The sequence below is a fragment of the Taudactylus pleione genome, unplaced genomic scaffold (assembly GCF_031769625.1).
Source record: "Taudactylus pleione unplaced genomic scaffold, aTauple2 ptg000206l, whole genome shotgun sequence".
Classification (NCBI taxonomy): Eukaryota; Metazoa; Chordata; class Amphibia; order Anura; family Myobatrachidae; genus Taudactylus; species Taudactylus pleione.
Window position 1 is genome coordinate 13,023,032 of NW_028284608.1, and position 20,382 is coordinate 13,043,413.

Genomic DNA, 20,382 nt, shown 5'->3' on the forward strand with positions numbered 1-20,382 from the left:
GCTGAGAGATGAAGGCAACCTGACCCCCAGACTCAAAAATCACACATATTTAAAAAAAATAAATTCAGACTTATCACACTGGAGCACTTCTTCAATATTGGAACTTCTTATGCACTTAGCTAACAATAATACATTGCACACTACAACACAATTATGAAACACTTCATATATATCACTCTAATGGTGCGTACACATTAGACGGTATGCTCCCTGAGCGATTTCGTCTAGTGTGTCCCCAGCAGGCTGTGCTCAATGTCGTTCATGACATTGAGCACACCCGCTGAACGATATCATTAACCATATTGTTCAGCGCCGGGCTCTCTCCCCCATTCCATAACATGCAGCAACCTGACGACATCGTCAGGTTGGTCTGCATGTTAACCCGATGAACGATGATGACGAACGACCCGCGGGAACGCGTGTTGTCATCGTTCATCGTTTTTGTGTTAAAAATGGACAATAAAGTGGACGACTGAACAGTCGTCCACTTTAATCGCCCAGTGTGTACGCACAATAACACTACTCGTGTTTAGTTACATCCAGTTACTGCATTAGTTAACAATTAAAAGTTATTCTGTGTACTAATAGTTAAAGTCTCGACTATAGGCAATGTACCCACACAAATAATCAAAACACTGTACAAGAAGAATGTCCACTGGCCAGTTAGAATGTGGGTGCATGTAGTTTTTACTGTTAATTATTGTCGCAAGCCGGCTTGGTACTTGTTTAATATTAGCTCTGAATATGTAGCAGCTGGGATGTATGGAGTTTTGTAAAGAAGCATCTGTAGCGCACTTCACCAGTGGCTTTCCCTTTATGACTCATTGCTGATGATAAGACTGTCACTGTACTGATTACTGGCAGTAATACTCCTCACTCTGTACTGATGACTGGCAGTAATACTCCTGACTCAGTAATACTCCTGACTCTGTAATACAGACTCTCTGTACTGCTGACTGGCAGTAATACTCCTGACTCTGTAATTCAGACTGTCAATTTACTGATGACTGGCGGTAATACTCCTGGCTCTGTACTGATGACTGGCAGTAATACTCCTGACTCAGTAATACAGACTGTCTCTGTGCTGATGACTGGCAGTAATACTCCTGACTCTGTAATACTCCTGACTCTGTACTGCTGACTGGCAGTAATACTCCTGACTCTGTACTGCTGACTAGCAGTAATACTCCTGACTCTGTAATACAGACTGTCTCTGTACTGATGACTGGCAGTAATACTCCTGACTCAGTAATACTCCTGACTCTGTAATACAGACTCTCTGTACTGATGACTGGCAGTAATACTCCTGACTCTGTACTGCTGACTGGCAGTAATACTCCTGACTCTGTAATTCAGACTGTCAATGTACTGATGACTGGCGGTAATACTCCTGGCTCTGTACTGATGACTGGCAGTAATACTCCTGACTCTGTAATACAGACTCTCTGTACTGATGACTGGCAGTAATACTCCTGACTCTGTACTGCTGACTGGCAGTAATACTCCTGACTCTGTAATTCAGACTGTCAATGTACTGATGACTGGCGGTAATACTCCTGGCTCTGTACTGATGACTGGCAGTAATACTCCTGACTCAGTAATACAGACTGTCTCTGTGCTGATGACTGGCAGTAATACTCCTGACTCTGTAATACTCCTGACTCTGTACTGCTGACTAGCAGTAATACTCCTGACTCTGTAATACAGACTGTCTCTGTACTGATGACTGGCAGTAATACTCCTCACTCTGTACTGATGACTGGCAGTAATACTCCTGACTCAGTAATACTCCTGACTCTGTAATACAGACTCTCTGTACTGATGACTGGCAGTAATACTCCTGACTCAGTAATACAGACTGTCTCTGTGCTGATGACTGGCAGTAATACTCCTGACTCTGTAATACAGACTGTCTCTGTACTGCTGACTGGCAGTAATACTCCTGACTCTGTAATTCAGACTGTCAATGTACTGATGACTGGTGGTAATACTCCTGGCTCTGTACTGATGACTGGCAGTAATACTCCTGACTCAGTAATACAGACTGTCTCTGTACTGATGACTGGCAGTAATACTCCTGACTCTGTACTGCTGACTGGCAGTAATACTCCTGACTCTGTAATTCAGACTGTCAATGTACTGATGACTGACGGTAATACTCCTGGCTCTGTACTGATGACTGGCAGTAATACTCCTGACTCTGTACTGCTGACTGGCAGTAATACTCCTGACTCTGTAATTCAGACTGTCAATGTACTGATGACTGGCGGTAATACTCCTGGCTCTGTACTGATGACTGGCAGTAATACTCCTGACTCTGTAATACAGACTGTCTCTGTGTTTCCTATGCTGCAGCTCCACAGAAACTATACTTTATATAAGTCTAGTCAGTACTGATCTGGTCCTGAAGCTGGCCTCATGCAGACTTAAGCCGTATACACAATACACGATTCATATGGACGATAACGATATCGTTCAACGATATATCGTTCAGTGTGTATGCAGTGAACGACCAAAGATACATACTCCAGCGAGTCGTTAACAATGTCTTTGTCGTCCGTACATGCAGGTCAATCTGACAGTATCATCAAGAATTGCCTGTTCAGAGATGTGGCAGGATGACTTCACTGAAAGATATGTATCATAGATATCTTTCAGTGTGTACACCCAATATCGTTTGTCCTGCACTACAGAAAGTCCAAAGGAAATCTTTCACCAATATCGTTCATACAGCACATATCGTCCCATGTGTATGAGCCCTTTAGTGTATAGAGTCACTTGCTGTCAATATTGCTGGTGCTTTGGTACAGACCTGATCCATTGTCTGCCACTGGGAACTGACCTCTGTTTCAGGCTTGGGACCCTCTGAATGGCTCTTTGATGCAGCCCCTCACGAAGTCACTCTCCAGGGAATCCTGTCATCAGCCGAAGCAAACCAAGGGTTTGTCAGTGTCCCTGACATACCTCATGGCTTCAAGCTCCAGCGCAGTTGCCTCTCCTCCACCCTCCAAGGGAAAAACAAAACAAAACCAACCTCTTCCTGTCTCTCACCCTGCCCCTCTTTCTCTGACTGGGCAAATCACACAGAGCTGTATAACTCCGCCCTTCTTTGTATACCGCTGCCAATATAGTTCCACAATCTATATTCCCATAGCTGTTATATGGAGGCATGTGCCTCTTCTGAGCCCCAGCTCTCTCCTTGTGCCAGTGATGCCCCGATTTGGGGGTATCACACCTGTCTAACATCCAGTGTCTATCTAGACATTGTCAACCTTTTTACTGTCTATTTTTTATACCACACCCCTAACAGGGGTGATTAGTTACATCACTGCAAGTCTGAAGGCACATGTGCTGTCTAAGCCTTTTGACACAGCTTAATTATATATGTTTAATTGAGCTGAGGATGTTTTTTTTTCGGTTGGCACTCTTCTAAAAAAGCTGCAGGGAAATTTTTAGTAACAGTGAAAATGAATTTCACGCTCTTGCTTCATACACAAATTTCATGTTTTCAGTGTAGCTGTGCTTGGAATACTGATTACACAGCAAATTTCTCAATGATGGCATGACATAGTCTCTAATTATGATTTAATATACAAACATTAATTCTGATGGAGCCTCTTGCCCAATGGTGTCTGGAAGTGTGGGGTAACACATTATAAAGTTTTTACCCACGCGTTTCACTAAAATCATAGGTCCTTTTATATAGTAACTTAAACATCTGTGTTCTTTTCACAGTTTATAACTGGTAAATAGCAATTGCTTACTAAAAATACATATGCATCTATATTTTGCAGGAAGCAGCATACGGATTGCGGCCTATTTCATTAAAAGATGGGTTAACCTTCGTTGTGTTGTAAAACATCAGTATCGAGGTATGGCATGTTCTCTTCCTAGACTTCTGTATGGACTGTGAAACTCTGCATATCTGTAATGTCATTTAGTAGTGATGGAGAAATCTCCTGGATCCTTTCAGCATGAGAGGGGCCCTCTTTAATAGGTGGCTGTGGGTTCAGACCTAAAGAACTGGGCTTATGTTATTTATAGGGACTCCTCTTTATTTCATTATTAATATAAGGAGACTCCATACTAACTATTATATACTGTGTGTATGTGTGTGTGTGTGTGTATATATATATATATATATATATATACACAATCTCAGCGGCACTCCAGTATGAAAAATGCACAGGATCTCTTACATCAACGTTTCGATGCCTTTATTGCATCATCATCAGATATATATGTGTATCCTGATGACGATGCAATAAAGGCATCGAAACGTTGATGTAAGAGTGCATGTGCATTTTTCCATACTGGAGTGCCGCTGAGATTGTATGTGTATGTGCTGCTATGTTATAGCAAGCTACAGAGGGCACCCGGGACTTTATTTCATTGCGAGTGGGAGTGCCATTCTATTGTCTATATGTGTATGTATATAATATAATATGCAGAGAAATAGACTGCTCTCAGACTCAGTCCTGCAAAACCATTGTATTATCTGTGTTCAACGTTTCGGGGATAGCACCCCTTAGTCAGGTGTGTGTTGTGTACACACACACACACTCACACACTCACTCACACACTCACACACTCACACACACACACTCTCCCATATCCAAATATTCCGAAATACGGAATATTTTTTGTATGACTGATAATGTGAAACCTTTGCTTTCTGATGGTTCAATGTACACAAGCTTTTTTTAAAGCACAAAATCATTAAAATACAGTATACAATAACCTTCAGGCTGTGTGTATAAGGTGTATATGAAACATAAATGAATTTCATGTATGTACACAAACTTTTTTTGATGCTCAAAATTATTAAAAATATTGTATAAAATGACCTGCAGGCTGTGTGTATAAAGTGTATATAGAACATAAATGCATTCTGTGTTTAGTTTTGGGTCCTATACCCCAAAAATTTCATTATAGTATGCAAATATTCCAAAATACGGAATATTCCGTTATCCAAAATAACCCTGGTCCCAAGCATTTTGGATTTTGGAGACTCAACCTGTATATATATATATTTATTATATACATACAGAGCTTGACAAATTTTTCTAAAATCTAGGAGCCAGGATGAAATTGTAGGAGCCAGACCACTGCCCCCCTCAAGAAAAATATCAGGAGTGTGTAAGGAGCACAGCTCTGTATGTTGTATGGTTAAAGGAAAATGGAGGCCCCCCTTACTGCTCTGCACAGCTCCCCTGCTCCACCCTCCAGTAATAATGGACCACATTTCACATAAAACAATGGTGCCAGAAAGTGCAACAAAACCCCCCTCCCCTCATGGTCACACCACTATCCCTCTGAGGCTCCTCCGCAATCCCTGGCCACGCATAGACCCTACTACCGGAGAGCTCTATGCAGTTGGAGATAGGAGACATACATACATACATACATACATAGTTGGGACATACAGGAGGATCAGCGTAGACTGGGACAGACAGCAGGGATCAGAGCAGGCCAGGATGGAGGAGTCGTCAGCGCAGGCTGGGACGGACACAGGCACAGCAGTCACCGCAGGCGACACTCAGCACATGCACTCCTGTGCATGATATGAACACCGCAATACTATAGGCACGAATCTCTGCCGGAGCTGATGAGGATCTGCTTCCTCCCTCACTGCAAAATCTGGTAGCCAGGCAGCAAAATCTGGTAGCCATGGTAACCTGGCCCCGGGATTTGTCGAGCCCTGTATATGTATGTATGTATGTATGTATGTGTGTATGTATATATATATATATATGTATGTGTGTGTGTGTGTGTATGTATGTATGTATATATATATATATATGTGTGTGTGTATATATGTATGTATATTTAGCTTTACATATTTGCAGAGGATGAAGCAGCCTTCGTAGGCAAAGGAAGCTGCTCTTCTAGGTCTTTCACATGAGTCCCTGCCCTGTTAGAACTTACAGTTTAAATTCCCTGACACACACTAGTGTTCATTTATGTCAGAAGCCATTTAACGTATAAGTACGTTTTTGCCCTTTTGCAGGAAGAAACTACTGCAAACACAGTGAGAATCCCAGTCTGCATAGATAGGACCTTGATGGGAATGAACCCAAGACCTCAGGGCTCTGAGGCAGCATGTTAACCACTGTGCCACTGTACCGCCCCATAATTCAAAATCTCTCTCTTTGGAGACTCATTCATTTAGTCCCAGCAGGTTTCTCTGTCATAGTGTGGTCATTTATTGATTAAAACTGGTTAGCTACTAGCTTTTCTGTTCATTAGCCATCCGAGCTCTAGCTCACTCTTGTCTCACGCCAACTGGTAATGTAATATTACCATGCTGGATTGATCTGTGGGAAATATCCCTTATTAACCTCACTAATGAGGCCCACCTCAGCATGTCCTGCCCTACAATCACAGAAGCCTTTCTGTGCTGGATGAGCTGATGTGTAGAGAAATGCAGGCAGGGAAATACAAAAATAGCAGTTTACCCATAGTGGGCTACATCTGCAAGGTAACCGGTACATGTGTAGCTGCTATGGATTTAGCCATTCAGTATTTACCTAATTACCAGCTACAATACCATCTCTTCCTGTCATTGGCTGACTTCACTTGCTGACACTGGCCAATCACTAAAATAATAGGGTAAAGGCGGTATCATAGAGATGGCTGTTGAGACTGATTACCTGTAAATCAGACACATCTGTAAATGAGTTCCTACCAATGACACCTAAAATAATTACATCTATAAATGACTAATTATAAAACAAACGTTGATCCAATGTGAAAAGACATAAAAGCCAACTTTACTTTTTTGTATACAGGTTGAGTCTCCCATATCCAAATATTCTGAAATCCGGAATATTTTTAGCATGACTGAGACTCTTTTTGCTTTTTGATGATTTAATGTACTGTACACAAACTTTGTTTGAGCCACAAAATTATTAAAAATATTGTATAAAATTACCTGCAGGCTGTGTGTGTATAAGGTGTATACAACACATAAAAGCATTCTGTGTTTAGTTTTGATGATATGCAAATATTCCAATATACAGAATATTCCGATATCCAAAATACCCCTGGTCCCAAGCATTTTGGATATGGGAGACCTGTATTTGCATATTGGATGTGTATGCATATCTTGGCCATTACCTGTAACAGTCAGACTGTTGTAAACAGTGCAGGGTCCCTAACAACAAAAGGATAATGCAGCTGTTCTATGTCCCTTGGAATTGTATTACAAATGTAGAACTTGCAGTATATGTAAGTGTTATTTATGCATGTATGCACAGTATGTCAGACTGGCAGTGCAGGTATTCATTCATTTAAGTTGAAAGAAGCAAAACAACTGCTGATCAGCACAACTTACCTTAAGTGACAAGTTCACCTTTGTGTCCTTCTCCCCACCCCCCTGTAATGTGCATAATATTGTATAAATGTTAAGCCTACTCTGTCTTTAATCATTGGTTATATACACTCTCTAAAATAGTGTATCTAACATGTTTGCAGGTTCGTTCTTCAAAGAGTGGTGCCCTGTATATGTCCTTTCCCCACTCCTGTGATCTGCTCAGCGGCTTTGAAATTACTAGTGCAAACAATTCCTAAGGGAACCACTGCAGATTCTGGGGTCTATTTACTAAGCAGTGTTAGGAGACAGAGTGAAAAGTGATAAGAAAGTGATAAGGTGCCAGCCAATCAGCTCCCAACTGTCATCTCACAGGCTGTGTTTGAAAAATAACAGTTGGGAGCTGATTGGCTGGCACCTTATCACTTTCTTATCACTTTTCACTCTGTCTCCTAACACTGCTTAGTAAATAGACCCCTCTGTCTATATAAAATGCCATCCTAGGATGAGAAGCACCTGTAAATACTGCATCATAACAGATTGAGGGCTCCATTTATTAACGATGTTTGTGTGTGTAAACTCTGTGTATGTAAAATAGAAGCTCCTGGTATTTATTATTGATGTGTGCACTGTGCTGTCTCCTTAGATATAGCAGCGCTATTTCACTTCATATATCCATTGAAAATGACGGCTGTGTGTATTTATCAGCGAGTGGTATTTTGAACTTGCCGCTCGTTGGTGTAATTGAAACTCTCCAGGGTGCAGTAGCTGTTACGTAGCGCTGACGACGAGCGCTAGGTCCCGGCAGACCCCCTTTCCTCTCTTCCTCCTGCACCAGCCTACAGTGCACAGAAGCCACTTCCACCCTTCTGCATCAGCCGGCAGTCTCCTCTCCCCCTTCTTCCTACCACCCACAGCAGCAGCCAGCGGCCCCCCTCCCACATCAGCCGGCAGTCTCCTCTCCCCCTTCTTCCTACCACCCGCAGCAGCCAGCGCCCCCGCCCCCCCTCCCCCTTCATCTGGCAGTCTCCTCTCCCCCTTCATCCTACCACCTGCAACAGACTGCGCCGCCCCACATTATCCCAATCTCCTTTCCCCTTTCTCCCTCCCGCAGCAGCGGTAGCGACAATTATGATAAGTAGAAGTCGAATTGGTTGCTATGGGCAACTTCACTCCTCTGTTTCTTACTGCCTACATAAACATTAACAGCATTTTGTGCTGCCCCTCAGATGGAGCATTATATTTACCAGATTTCTGGGCAATTGCTTGACACCAATAAGCAGCTATTCTTCTGTTCATGTAGCCAATTACAACAAGGGTTCATTAGATTAATCGGTTAAGAAATCTAATTTTGACACCTTCAATACTGTATGATAAATGTCCTCCTTTAGTACTGTACACGGTAACATAATATAGCTTGCTTCAGCGATCTTTACACCCATCGGTCATATCATCACTGTCACAAATATCCAAAAGTAACTTAATATTTTAGATGCCATCGCAAGTGATTTGTTTGTGCTTCCCCCTTCCTTCTTACTGTGTTACTTTGTAGAGCTAATGTTTTACGGTGGGAACCAGCGTTGACAGCTTTACAGATCAATATACCAGAATGTGCCTCTATGTAATGAAAAAAATGCAACAAGAGTTTCACCTGAGATAGGTTCCACCCTTCAGGGTACATCAGCTGGACAGCGACAACTAACTCACTTTATACCATATCTCTGAGAGACTGAAACCCGAGTCCACATTGTTCTCATTATTGGTCAGATGTAACCTAAAACCAACCTTTAGGTGGTATTATCAAAGGAATTTTTTTTTTTTTTTTTTCTCTCATGCTAGAGCTTGGAATTCATAACCGTGTGATGTTGCAGCAGTGACCGTATAGCTCCTACCTGCTACAGGTCTAGAATTCTTTTGTGATGCTGCTAGGATTTATCTCGGCATACAAAGCATCAAAGTTCCGAAGCACAGGAGTGGTGGCCATACGGTGTGTTATGCACGAGCCACAACGTTGGTTTCATCCCATCACTCGGTTCCTAGGCTCAGCCACCAGATCATATGTGGGTGGGGTGGGGCTATTGTTCTGGTCAGCTGATGCTTGGGAAATAGCAATTAGCTTACAGGATAAGTCAACCTACTGTTAAAATTTTAAAAGACTTCACCCAAGACAAAAGTAGTAATATTAATATAGAAAATGGAATCCTAATAACCTTTGCCAGATATCACATTGCAATCGTCTCTAAGGCTGGGTGTACACTAGACGACCCACAATACAAAGCCCGATGTTACGACAGCATGATATAGCGGGCGGTTGATACACATTGCACAAATCCGGGGAATGACCGCCCGATATATCGTTCACCTTCCTGGCGTCGGCACCTAGGTCCATTCATCAGCTGTGCGTGCACGGCCGACGGAACGACCCGGTGTCGGCGTGTGGGAGCGCCTATAGCGCATGCACACTAAACGATCCGGATGAAATGCCTGTCCAATTCTTCATATCATCCGAGAAATAATCTAGTGTGTACCCAGCTTTAGCTTTACTACTTAGGCAAAGTTAATGGAGATGGCGTTACCAGTACCTGCTTGTGAGTTAGGTAGAGAGAGGATTGTGTGCCCATAAGTTAGTAGAGACACCCATTTGTGTTAGCGGTTTGGACAGTGGGCCTGATTCAGAGCCGGACGCTCTGACCAGAGCGCTCGCTCTGAATCAGGGCCCTCCTACATGAAAATGGAGCAGCCTTATGGACGCTCGCATAGCTGTGGGTTTCCACCCACAGCTTATGCGATCGTCCATGATGATGGTCGCGATGGTCAAGACCATCGCGACCATAGGGCTTGCGACGGAGACCCTGCGGTAGGGTCTCGCTGCCGCAAGCCCTGGAGTGATTTTGGCTCTATCAGAGCCAAAATCACTCCCACTGACATCACTAGTGATGTCAGTGGGGTCGGCTTCAGACGGTAGGCGTTCCCATGGAAACGCCTCCGTCTGGCAGCCACGCCCCTGGCACGCACACCAAAGGGGGCGTGCTGTCAATCAAAATCGACAGCACGCCACCTTTGGTGCGAGACCCGGAGCGACGGAGAGCCCGTCGCTATCCGGGTCTCGCGCATGCGCAGTGGGGCAACATTGACCCGCTTGCGAGCGTCCTGCGCTCGCGAGCGGGTCTGAATGACCCTGTGATCCTACCGAAGCTGATGGGGGCAAACATAACAAAATGTAAAACTTAGGTAGGGAGTTATTTGGGGCATATTCCTGACAAACAGGAGTTTATTGAATAAAAATGACAAGTGGAGTCTAAGTTTTTGTTAAATTTCCACAGAATATAAAATTAACCTTTAAAATATTCGGTTTCAAATGAATATAGGTTTAATTTGTAGCTATTTTGTGTTTTTGCCTTTTTGCAAGTGCTGCCTATTTGCCTGAGTAAGATGGTGAAACAAGTATTTTGCAGCTTCAGACACAGGAACCGAGCGCCTCCCCCTGTAAAATGAATCTTGTCGTTGTACTCTTAAAGTAACCTACTTTGGTGATGAACTCCGTCCGCCCTCTGAACCTTGTAGGATGACAGATTTTCTCAAGTTCCTAACATGATCACAGTTGGCTCTTGCCAGTGGTCCAACCACATACAATATTATCCACTTCACCAAGTAAGCCCATGATGAAATATGTAATTATGGGGCTGGAGAACTGGTTGTACTCGCTAGCAGCCTGAGATTTGCTGTGATTTAACTATGGTTTTTATTACATATTTTATCAAAATAATGCATAATAAGAAAAAAACTACCATTAGAATGCATAGGAACAAAAACATGCTGAGTACGTAAGCAATTTCCTCAATCTTTGTCATTGTGCAGAGCTGTATGTGTTTCCAGACAGATTTGTGGTCTGCGCGAGTCAGCTAGAACCGGATTCCAACATGTGGGTAGCCGCAATGGGCAAACCTGCCAGCATGGTGAGTTAGTACACTCAAGAAGTCTTGCTTACATTGCTCGTAGGGAGGCTGAACTATATGGATGTGTTTTTTTACTGTAGCATTATCATGATATATATATATCTCTCTTCATGTATTGTTATATTGCTAGGAATGGGTGCTGCCAGCTAAATTGTATTGATTTCAGTCATAGTCCAATGGAACAGTGCCCCTAGTGGTGAAATCGTGAAACATGCTTGTATAGAATTGTTTGAAAATACATTTTGCACTTATGGAGCATACACACGGTCAGATTTGTCAGACTTGTCAGATTTGTCAGATGAACGACTGAACGATTGAACGATTTGAACGATTTGAACGATTTTACCAAAGATTTGAACGATTTGAACGATTGAACGATTTTTGACTGCATTAAAATGAATGGAATCGTCCAAGTCTGACTGCAAACACATCAGATGTCAGAAATCGTTATCTGACCATCGGGAACGCGCATCGTTGATCGTCCATCGTTCAGGCATGTCAGATATGAACGATTTTCCTTCAGATATGAACGACTGAACGATTTTTAAATCGTTATCGTTCATATCTGAAGGAAAAATCTGATCGTGTGTATGCACCATAACACTTCTACATATGGGAATAACCCTTTTTCATTTTCATATAATATATCCTCAAATCTATATTCTTATAAGAATAAGTGTCCATGCTATGAATCTGTCAGTATTTGGTGCACAGGAAATAAAATATTTGGTTAAAAGAGAAACAAAAAAAAAAGGCCACTGTTGTCGGTTGTTTGACAGTATGTGTGTGTATGTGTATATATATATATATATATATATATATATATATATATATTTTCACTGTACATACATTTTTTTTTAAATGTTTATTCAAAAATAGATACAATTAATACCAAACTTGTATGTTTCTAATTGTATTTTTTATTTGCGTTCTTTGTTGTTATACAAAAGGGTTGTTTAAAGATACAGGTTGAGTCTCCCATATCCAAATATTCCGAAATACAGAATATTCCGTATTACGGAATATTTTTAGTATGACTGAGAATGTGAAACCTTTGCTTTCTGATGGTTCAATGTACACAAACTTGTTTTAAAGCACAAATTCATTAAAATACAGTATACAATAACCTTCAGGCTGTGTGTATAAGGTGTATATGAAACATAAATGAATTTCATGTATGTACACAAACTTTTTTTGATGCTCAAAATTATAAAAAATATTGTATAAAATAAGCTGCAGGCTGTGTGTATAAGGTGTATATAGAACATAAATGCATTCTGTGTTTAGTTGTGGGTCCTATACCCAAGATATTTCATTATAGTATGCAAATATTCCAAAATACGGAATAATCCGATATCCAAAATACCCCTGGTCCCGAGCATTTTGGATATGGGAGACTCAACCTGTACTACCAACACGGCTAGGGCAAATGGTGAAATTACAAAAAGCAGCATGGTGAATTGTGTTGTTAGGCCCTGATTCTGAGTGGCACTTAATACTAATGAAATTCTGTGCGTCCACTGCGAATAGAATGCTAATATCTCCTGGTTGCTGGGTCTGTGGAGTCCTATGTCCGCGAAAGAAGCTATCATAGCCAGATACACCTACCCCATCCTCCTGACTCCTGGGTGAACTGTAAAGGCTCCCGGATCGTGCTCAATTTCCTGGTGAAGTGGTTGGGACTTGGGCTTTCTAACTCATTTCAGTGCAAAAGGCGCCATATTGGCCTTTCGCCCCAGCCAAATGATGCAGCAATTGGCAGCATTGCACCATGGTGTTGGGCATTGATGACCGAAATCTTGTCACTGCAACCCTGAACTTGGAACGACGTTCATGATCTCCCAGTAGGAAGGTCCCTTAAAATCGGCAAGTGTGTGTGGTTTAGTTATGCTGGTGGGAGGCAATGCACAAAGCCGTACTGGCGGCAATTGCGCTTACTTGATTTGGCCCTTGAGGGGCTAATGCAGAGTGGAACGCAAGTCACCCATAATTGGTCCCGACTCTCGCGTGTTGAGCATTGAACTAAATACCTATATTTATGTATAGTTTCATCTGAGATCAGATCGCCCCTATCCGCATGCTTGGTTTCATAACCTCTCTGCAAAGCATTTCACGGAGTTGTCCGCTTCTGCAGAGTGAGTTAGTAAGATTTTTTTTTATTTAAATGTATATTTTACTTTGTGTCTTAAATAAAAATAGATATGGAACAATTTTTTAAAGTTTTTTTTCTTTTAAATTTTTTTATTTTTACTTTTTTTTTTTATATATATTTATACTGCTTTTATGCTTCAATCTGAAACCGTAAAGCAAATTTTAATAGGAGTAACAAAGGACTCCAGGGCCCTGTACCTATATGTTTCTTGGCATACTCATAATAAAATTCACTAACATTTTGATCAGAGTTTATACCGAATGGACATTCCCTTATATTGTGTGTATAAATTGCTCAACTGTTTATGTACTTTGGACCTTATTCAGACTTGGGAATATGGTAAGATATAGCAAGTAACTGTACCTGGACAAACCATGTTGCAATGCAAGGGGTGCAAATACATACAGTGCATCCGGAAAGTATTCACAACGCTTCACTTTTTCCACATATTGTTATGTTACAGCCTTATTCCAAAATGGAATAAATTCATTTTTGTCCTCAAAATTCTACACACAATACCCCATAATGGCAACGTGTAAAAAGTTTTTTTGCAATTTTAATAAAAAAACCTAAGAAATCACATGTACATAAATATTCACAACCTTGGCTCAATACTTTGTTGATGCACCTTTGCCAGCAATTACAGCCTCAAGTCTTTTTGAATATGATGCCACAAGCTTGGCACATCTATCTTTGGGCAGTTTCGCCCATTCCTCTTTGCAGCACCTGTCAAGCTCCATCAGGTTGGACGGGAAGCGTCGGTGCACAGCCATTTTCAGATCTCTCCAGAGATGTTCAATCGGATTCAAGTCTGGGCTCTGGCTGGGCCACTCAAGGACATTCACAGAGTTGTCCTGAAGCCACTCCTTTGATATCTTGGCTGTGTGCTTAGGGTCGTTGTCTTGCTGAAAGATGAGCCGTCGCCCCAGTCTGAGGTCAAGAGCGCTCTGGAGCAGGTTTTCATTCAGGATGTCTGTGTACATTGCTGCATTCATCTTTCCCTCTATCGTGACTAGTCTCCCAGTTCCTGCCACTGAAAAACATCCCCACAGCATGACGATGCCACCACCATGCTTCACTGTAGGGATGGTATTGGCCTGGTGATGAGCGGTGCCTGATTTCCTCCAAACCTAACACCTGGCATTCATGCCAAAGAGTTCAATCTTTGTCTCTCATGGTCTGATAGTCCTCCAGGTGCATTTTGGCAAACTCCAGGTGGGCTGCCATGTGCTTTTTACTGAGGAGTGACTTCCGTCTGGCCACTCTACCATACAGGCCTGATTGGTGGATTGCTGCAGAGATGGTTTTCCTTCTGGAAGGTTCTCCTCTCTCCACAGAGGAATGCTGTAGCTCTGACAAAGTGACAATCGGGTTCTTGGTCACCTCCCTGACTAGGGCCCTTCTCCCACGATCGCTCAGTTTAGACGGCCAGCAAACTCTAGGAAGAGTCTTGGTGGTTACGAACTTCTTCCATATACGGATGATGGAGGCCACTGTGCTCATTGGGACCTTCAAAGCAGCAGATATTTTCTGTACCTTTCCCCAGATTTGCGCCTCGAGACAATCCTCTCTCTATCTCAGCGGGTGGTCTGAGCTGTTCTGAAAGCAGCCTCGCGCCTGATTGGAGGCGCACCGGCCACGCGCTGCAACTACCTCCTCCGGCGCCGCACCGCTAGCCTCGGCAGGTCCTTGGCAGGGGCTTTCTGGCCCTGGACCGCAACCGGATCAAGGGGATGGCAGGTAAGCAGGTGGTCGCGGCGGCCGCTGACGCCGGGACCACGTGGTGGTCCGGCCTCCGGCGGTGAGACTGGCCGGAGGCGCGCTGCAGTCAGGAGGTTCTCCTAGCCTAGACCGCCGGGATTTGATGTTCCTGACCAGCCGGGGCTTGTGGCGGCGGCCAGGTCAGTTTATCGGGCAGGTGCAAGCAGCATAGGGGAGGTACGCTTCCCCGGAGACCCCTCCCCCAATCCACACGCTAGTTCAGTCCTCTGGCACAGTTGATTGTGGATTGTTCCTCCCAGCCTCCATATAGGGCAGCCAGAGTGTATGTCAGTTGCTCTCTGAACGCTGCTCCTACAAGAGGGACGCTGGGCAGTCTCCCTGTATAACTTCCCTACTGCTGGTCTAGGTTTTTACAGGGCTCTATCCTACCTAAGCTGAGGCTGATTATGGTAGTGAGACCTTATATGCATATGGCTCGCAGAGTATTTATGCATGACATGTGATTGTTGTTTATGGATACTGTTTCTTCTGTAAAAGAACTGTAATTCCTGTATACTGTCACTGTCTCTACCCTTCCCTTGCTACAGGTGTGTGGGTTGAGAGTAGAAAGCAGCACATATACACTCAGAACCAGTGACATAGTGTTATGTCTAAGGAGTCTGAGGGTCAGGTGGCGGGAGCCCCGTTGCTGATATCCTGTGTAGCCTGCAAGGCAGGTTTGTCCCCACAGGGCTTTCTACAAAATGGGCTTTGTGGGAACTGTTTCAGACATCCACCACACCAATTAAGTTTGCCTGTTTCAGGACCTGAGCCTCCTTGGGCATCATTTTCTCAGGTTATGGCTCAGGTGGCGGAACGGCTGGCTGCCCCGGTACCACCGGTTTGGGGTTTGCCTCAGTAGATGCATCCTATACCCATGATGTGGCCGCCTTGGATGGACCCTGGTGCTGGTAAGGTTATGGCATCATCCTTGGGGGTTTTTCAGCCTCAGGCTGTCAAGCCAAAGCAGCCTAAATCTAGGTGCCATGTACCGCCTTACATGGGTGAGTACTCGAGTGCCTCCTCCGAGGAGGGTGGTGATCATTTCCCAGTAGCCGATATCCCTTTTCTGATAAGGGCTGTAAAATCGGTGTAAAATATCGAGGAAGGGGATCTTCTGCTTAGGAAAGCCCCCCTGTTCAAGCACGAAAAAGTGATTAAGGCAGAATTCCCAAAGTCTGAACATTTATCAGAACTTATGGAGGAAGCCTGGGTCCGTCCGGATAAGATAAGCCATTCTTCTAAAAGAATGGCGCTTCTATATCCTTTTTCAGCAGAGGACTGTGCCAAGTGGGAGAATCCACCATCAGTTGATGCGCATGTGGCACAGCTGATTACCACTTTGCTAATCCCAGCAGTTTCGCTGAAGGAAACCACGGATAGGAGACTGGAGTCTTGTCTCAAATCAATTTTTTCGCTGGCAGGAACGGCCACCCGCCCCAATGTTATGGCCACTGCCTGGGTAGCAAGAGCTATGGAGGAGTGTGCCAAAACTCTAACGGAGTCTTTACCAGATGCCTCTAAGGAGCAACTGAATATGATCTCCTTTATTAGAGAAGGGGTCTCTTATTTGGGTGATGCCGCCTTGGATGCAGGGATCCTTTCCTCTAAAGTTTCAGCTGAGTCCGTGGTGGCACGTAGGATCCTCTGGTTGAAAGATTGGAGGGCAGATGTCGGGTCCAAAAAGGCCCTAGAATTCCTTCCATTCACAGGAGGTGTGCTCTTTGGTCCAGAACTGGACAAAATTGTATCCTCCATGGCAGCCTCAAAGACGGCAGGTTTACCATCAGCAACCTCGTCTAAATCGAGGAGGGCATCCTTTCGGGGGTTTCGGCCGCAGGGCAAGGCCAAAGGTAAGCCCTCAGCGAGATTTCCACCAAGAAAGGCAGGACCCAGGAAGCCCTGGCAGAACAAACGTCCAGGATCTAGGGTCCAGGATAAACCAGTGGCCTGATGGGACGGGCCTCCCCCTGGGTGATCCCAGGGTGGGGGGCCGACTGCCTCGGTTCTCAGAGCCCTGGCACCTCACGACGGAGGATGCCTGGGTTCAGGGAGTTGTTTCCCGAGGGTACGCCCTGACGTTTTGGAGGACTCCTCCTCAAAGGTTCTTTTGTGTAAACCCGCAGGTGGGTTCAGAAAGAGCTTTGGCCCTTCAGAAGGCTATATTTGCCTTACTACCATAAGAATTAGTGATTCCGGTGCCAGAGAACCAGTTCCGAGAGGGGTTTTACTCCAATCTGTTCTTGGTTCTGAAACCGAATGGGTCATACCGGCCTATTCTAAATCTGAGAGAGCTCAACAAATTTGTTCGAGCCCCCGGGTTCAGGATGGAAACATTGCGATCGATTGTGTTGGCAATGGAACAGGGGGACTATATGGTGTCCCTAGACATACAAGATGCCTACTTTCACATCCCAATCACACGCTCATCAAAAATTTCTTCGTTTTGCGGTAGGGGAGGAACATTTGCAGTTCCAGGCCCTGCCGTTTGGCCTGTCCACAGCCCCTCGGGTATTCACCAAGGTGATGGCAGTTATGATGGCATGCCTCAGGCGCCAAGGCGTCGGGATTTTGCCTTACTTGGATGACCTCCTGTTGCTGGGGCAGTCCCCACAGCAGTTACAGGATCGTTTGAGGCTGACAGTATCATGTCTGTACAGTCACGGCTGGATCATAAACTTGCAAAAATCGTCACCCTGTCCGGTACAACAGATGTGTCATTTGGGAGCGAGATTGGACTCCGTGGTGCAGAGAATATATCTGCCGGAGGAGAAGATCCTTGCTCTACAATCACAAATACGCAGGTTGCTTCGCAACAGGCAAATATCCGTTCTAGTAGCCATGCAGGTCATGGGGTCGATGGTGGCCACCTTCAGGATGGTGGAATACGCTCAATTCCGCTCTAGACCACTGCAGCAATTCATTCTGTCTCGCTGGAACAGGATCATCGCACGATCAGGTCCCAGCTGCTGCATCTCTCTCCAGAGGTACGGTTGTCCCTGACCTGGTGGTTGCAGACAAAGCATCTCAGGCAGGGTCGCCCCTTTTGGGTGCCGGATTGGACATTAGTCAAAACCGACGCCAGTCTTCGAGGTTGGGGGGCGATGACGGGGTCACACACTTTCTAAGGAAAGTGGTCAGTGACGGAAAGCCGGCTACCGATAAATATCCTGGAACTAAGAGCTATATTCAAAGCTTTAGTGCAGGCTCAGGAAATCTTAAAGGGCAGGTCGGTTCAGATACAGTCGGACAATCGCACCGCGGTCGCCTACCTAAATCATCAAGGGGGCACGAGGAGTCGGGCCGCCTTGGCAGAGGTATCAAGAATCCTGGTATGGGCAGAGACTCATCTGCCCACAATATCTGCCGTGTTCATTCCAGGAATCCTGAATTTTGAGGCCGATTTTCTCAGTCGGCAAGAGATAAATGCAGGGGAATGGGCTCTACATCCACAGGTTTTTCGGAACCTTGTGGACAGGTGGGGTCTACCAAAAATAGATCTGATGGCATGAAGAAGGAACAACAATGTTCCCAGGTACGGATCCTGGACAAGAGAGCCGAGTTTGTAGACGCACTGACAGTAAAGTGGCGTTACAAGCTGGTATATCTGTTTCCCCCGTTTGCTCTTCTGCCCAGAGTGGTCAGAAAGATCAAACAAGAGGGCAGCACCGTCATATTAATAGCTCCGGCGTGGCCGAGACGGCACTGGTTCACAGATCTACGGTCTCTCTCCATAGACACTCCATGGCCTCTGCCATTGAGACCGGATCTGTTGCTACAGGGTCCCTGCTGGTACCCGGATCTTCATCGGCCATCTTTGACGGCATGGCTCTTGAGGCCTCCGTCTTGAGGGAAAAGGGGTTTTCCGAGTCTGTTATACGGACGATGCTGAAGGCATGGAAACCATCCTCAGCCCGTATATATTATAGGGTTTGGCATACTTTCTTTCAGTGGTGTGAACTGAAAGGGTATGATCCACATAAATTCCTGATATCCTGAGTGCTGGATTTTCTTCAAAGCGGTCTGGAAAAAGGGCTACGCCTGGCCTCTTTAAGGGTACAGGTGTCAGCTCTTTCAGTCTGGTTCCAACATAAAATTGCTCCGAGACCGGATATAAAGACCTTTTTTCAGGGGGTGTTGAGGATTCAGCCTCCCTTCGTTTCCCCGGTTGTTCCGTGGGACTTGACTCTAGTTCTGAAGGTTTTACAGGCTCCTCCGTTCGAGCCTTTAAATTCAATAGACATCAAGTGGCTAACAGCAAAGACGGTATTCCTCCTTGCTATGGCATCTGCACGTAGAGTGTCGGATTTAGCTGCGCTTTCCTTCCGGGAGCCGATCTTGATATTTCATCAAGATAGAGCAGTACTACGTACTAGGGAGGGGTTACCTTTCGAAAGTGGTGTCTAAATTTCATATTAATGAAGAAATAGTAGTTCCAGCATTTCAGGGCACAAGTCTCTCACAAGGTGAGGCTTCCCTGGATGTGGTCCGTGCATTGAGAATTTATGTTAAACGCACGAGCAAATGGAGGAAGTCCGATTCACTTTTTGTGCTTTATGGTTGTCATAAGTGTGGCTGGCCAGCCAATAAACAGACACTGGCCAGGTGTATTCGCATGGCAATTTCATTGGCTTATACACAGGCTGGTATGCGTGTGCCGGATTCAGTGACGGCACATTCTACTAGGGCGGTAGGTCCATCATGGGCGGCCCGCCGGGGTGCCTCTGCTGAGCAATTATGTAAAGCAGCCACATGGTCTTCCATCCATACCTTTGTCAAATTTTATGCCTTTGACACTTTTGCCTCTCAGGATGCCTCCTTCGGGCGTAGGATTCTCCTCTCTTCCGAGAGTCAGGAGCGTCCCCGCCCGTAGGGTTAGTGCTTTGGGATATCCCCAACGTAATGGCTGTGGACCCCATGGACCCCGAAGGAGAAAATTAGAGTTATGGTATAACATACCTTTGTTAACTCTTTTTCTTCATGGTCCATGGGGTCCACATGACACCCACCCAGACGCACCTGTAGTTCTGGGGGAGGTTTTCCGTAGTTTCTCAGTTTGTCATAGCCGTCAATATTATCAATGCGTACTTGCTCAAGACTAATGTTGGGTGGAAAACAATACATCTGAAACATGTATAATTATTACACGTACGCACAACAGGCATGCATAGCCCTCCAAGAGGTGTATTCAATATGAAACG

At 44.7% G+C, this 20,382-nt stretch overlaps 1 protein-coding gene across 2 annotated transcripts in view; it reads left to right on the forward strand.

Moving 5' to 3' along the window:
• The window catches only part of SLX4IP (SLX4 interacting protein), a 157,296-nt gene that overhangs the window by 112,488 nt on the left and 24,426 nt on the right, over nt 1-20,382 (forward strand). For both annotated transcript variants that reach the window (XM_088478087.1, XM_088478088.1), the window contains 2 exons: nt 3,795-3,872; nt 11,171-11,268. In XM_088478087.1, coding sequence (XP_088334213.1) covers nt 3,795-3,872; nt 11,171-11,268 — 176 coding nt within the window. The remainder of the gene's footprint in view (nt 1-3,794; nt 3,873-11,170; nt 11,269-20,382) is intronic.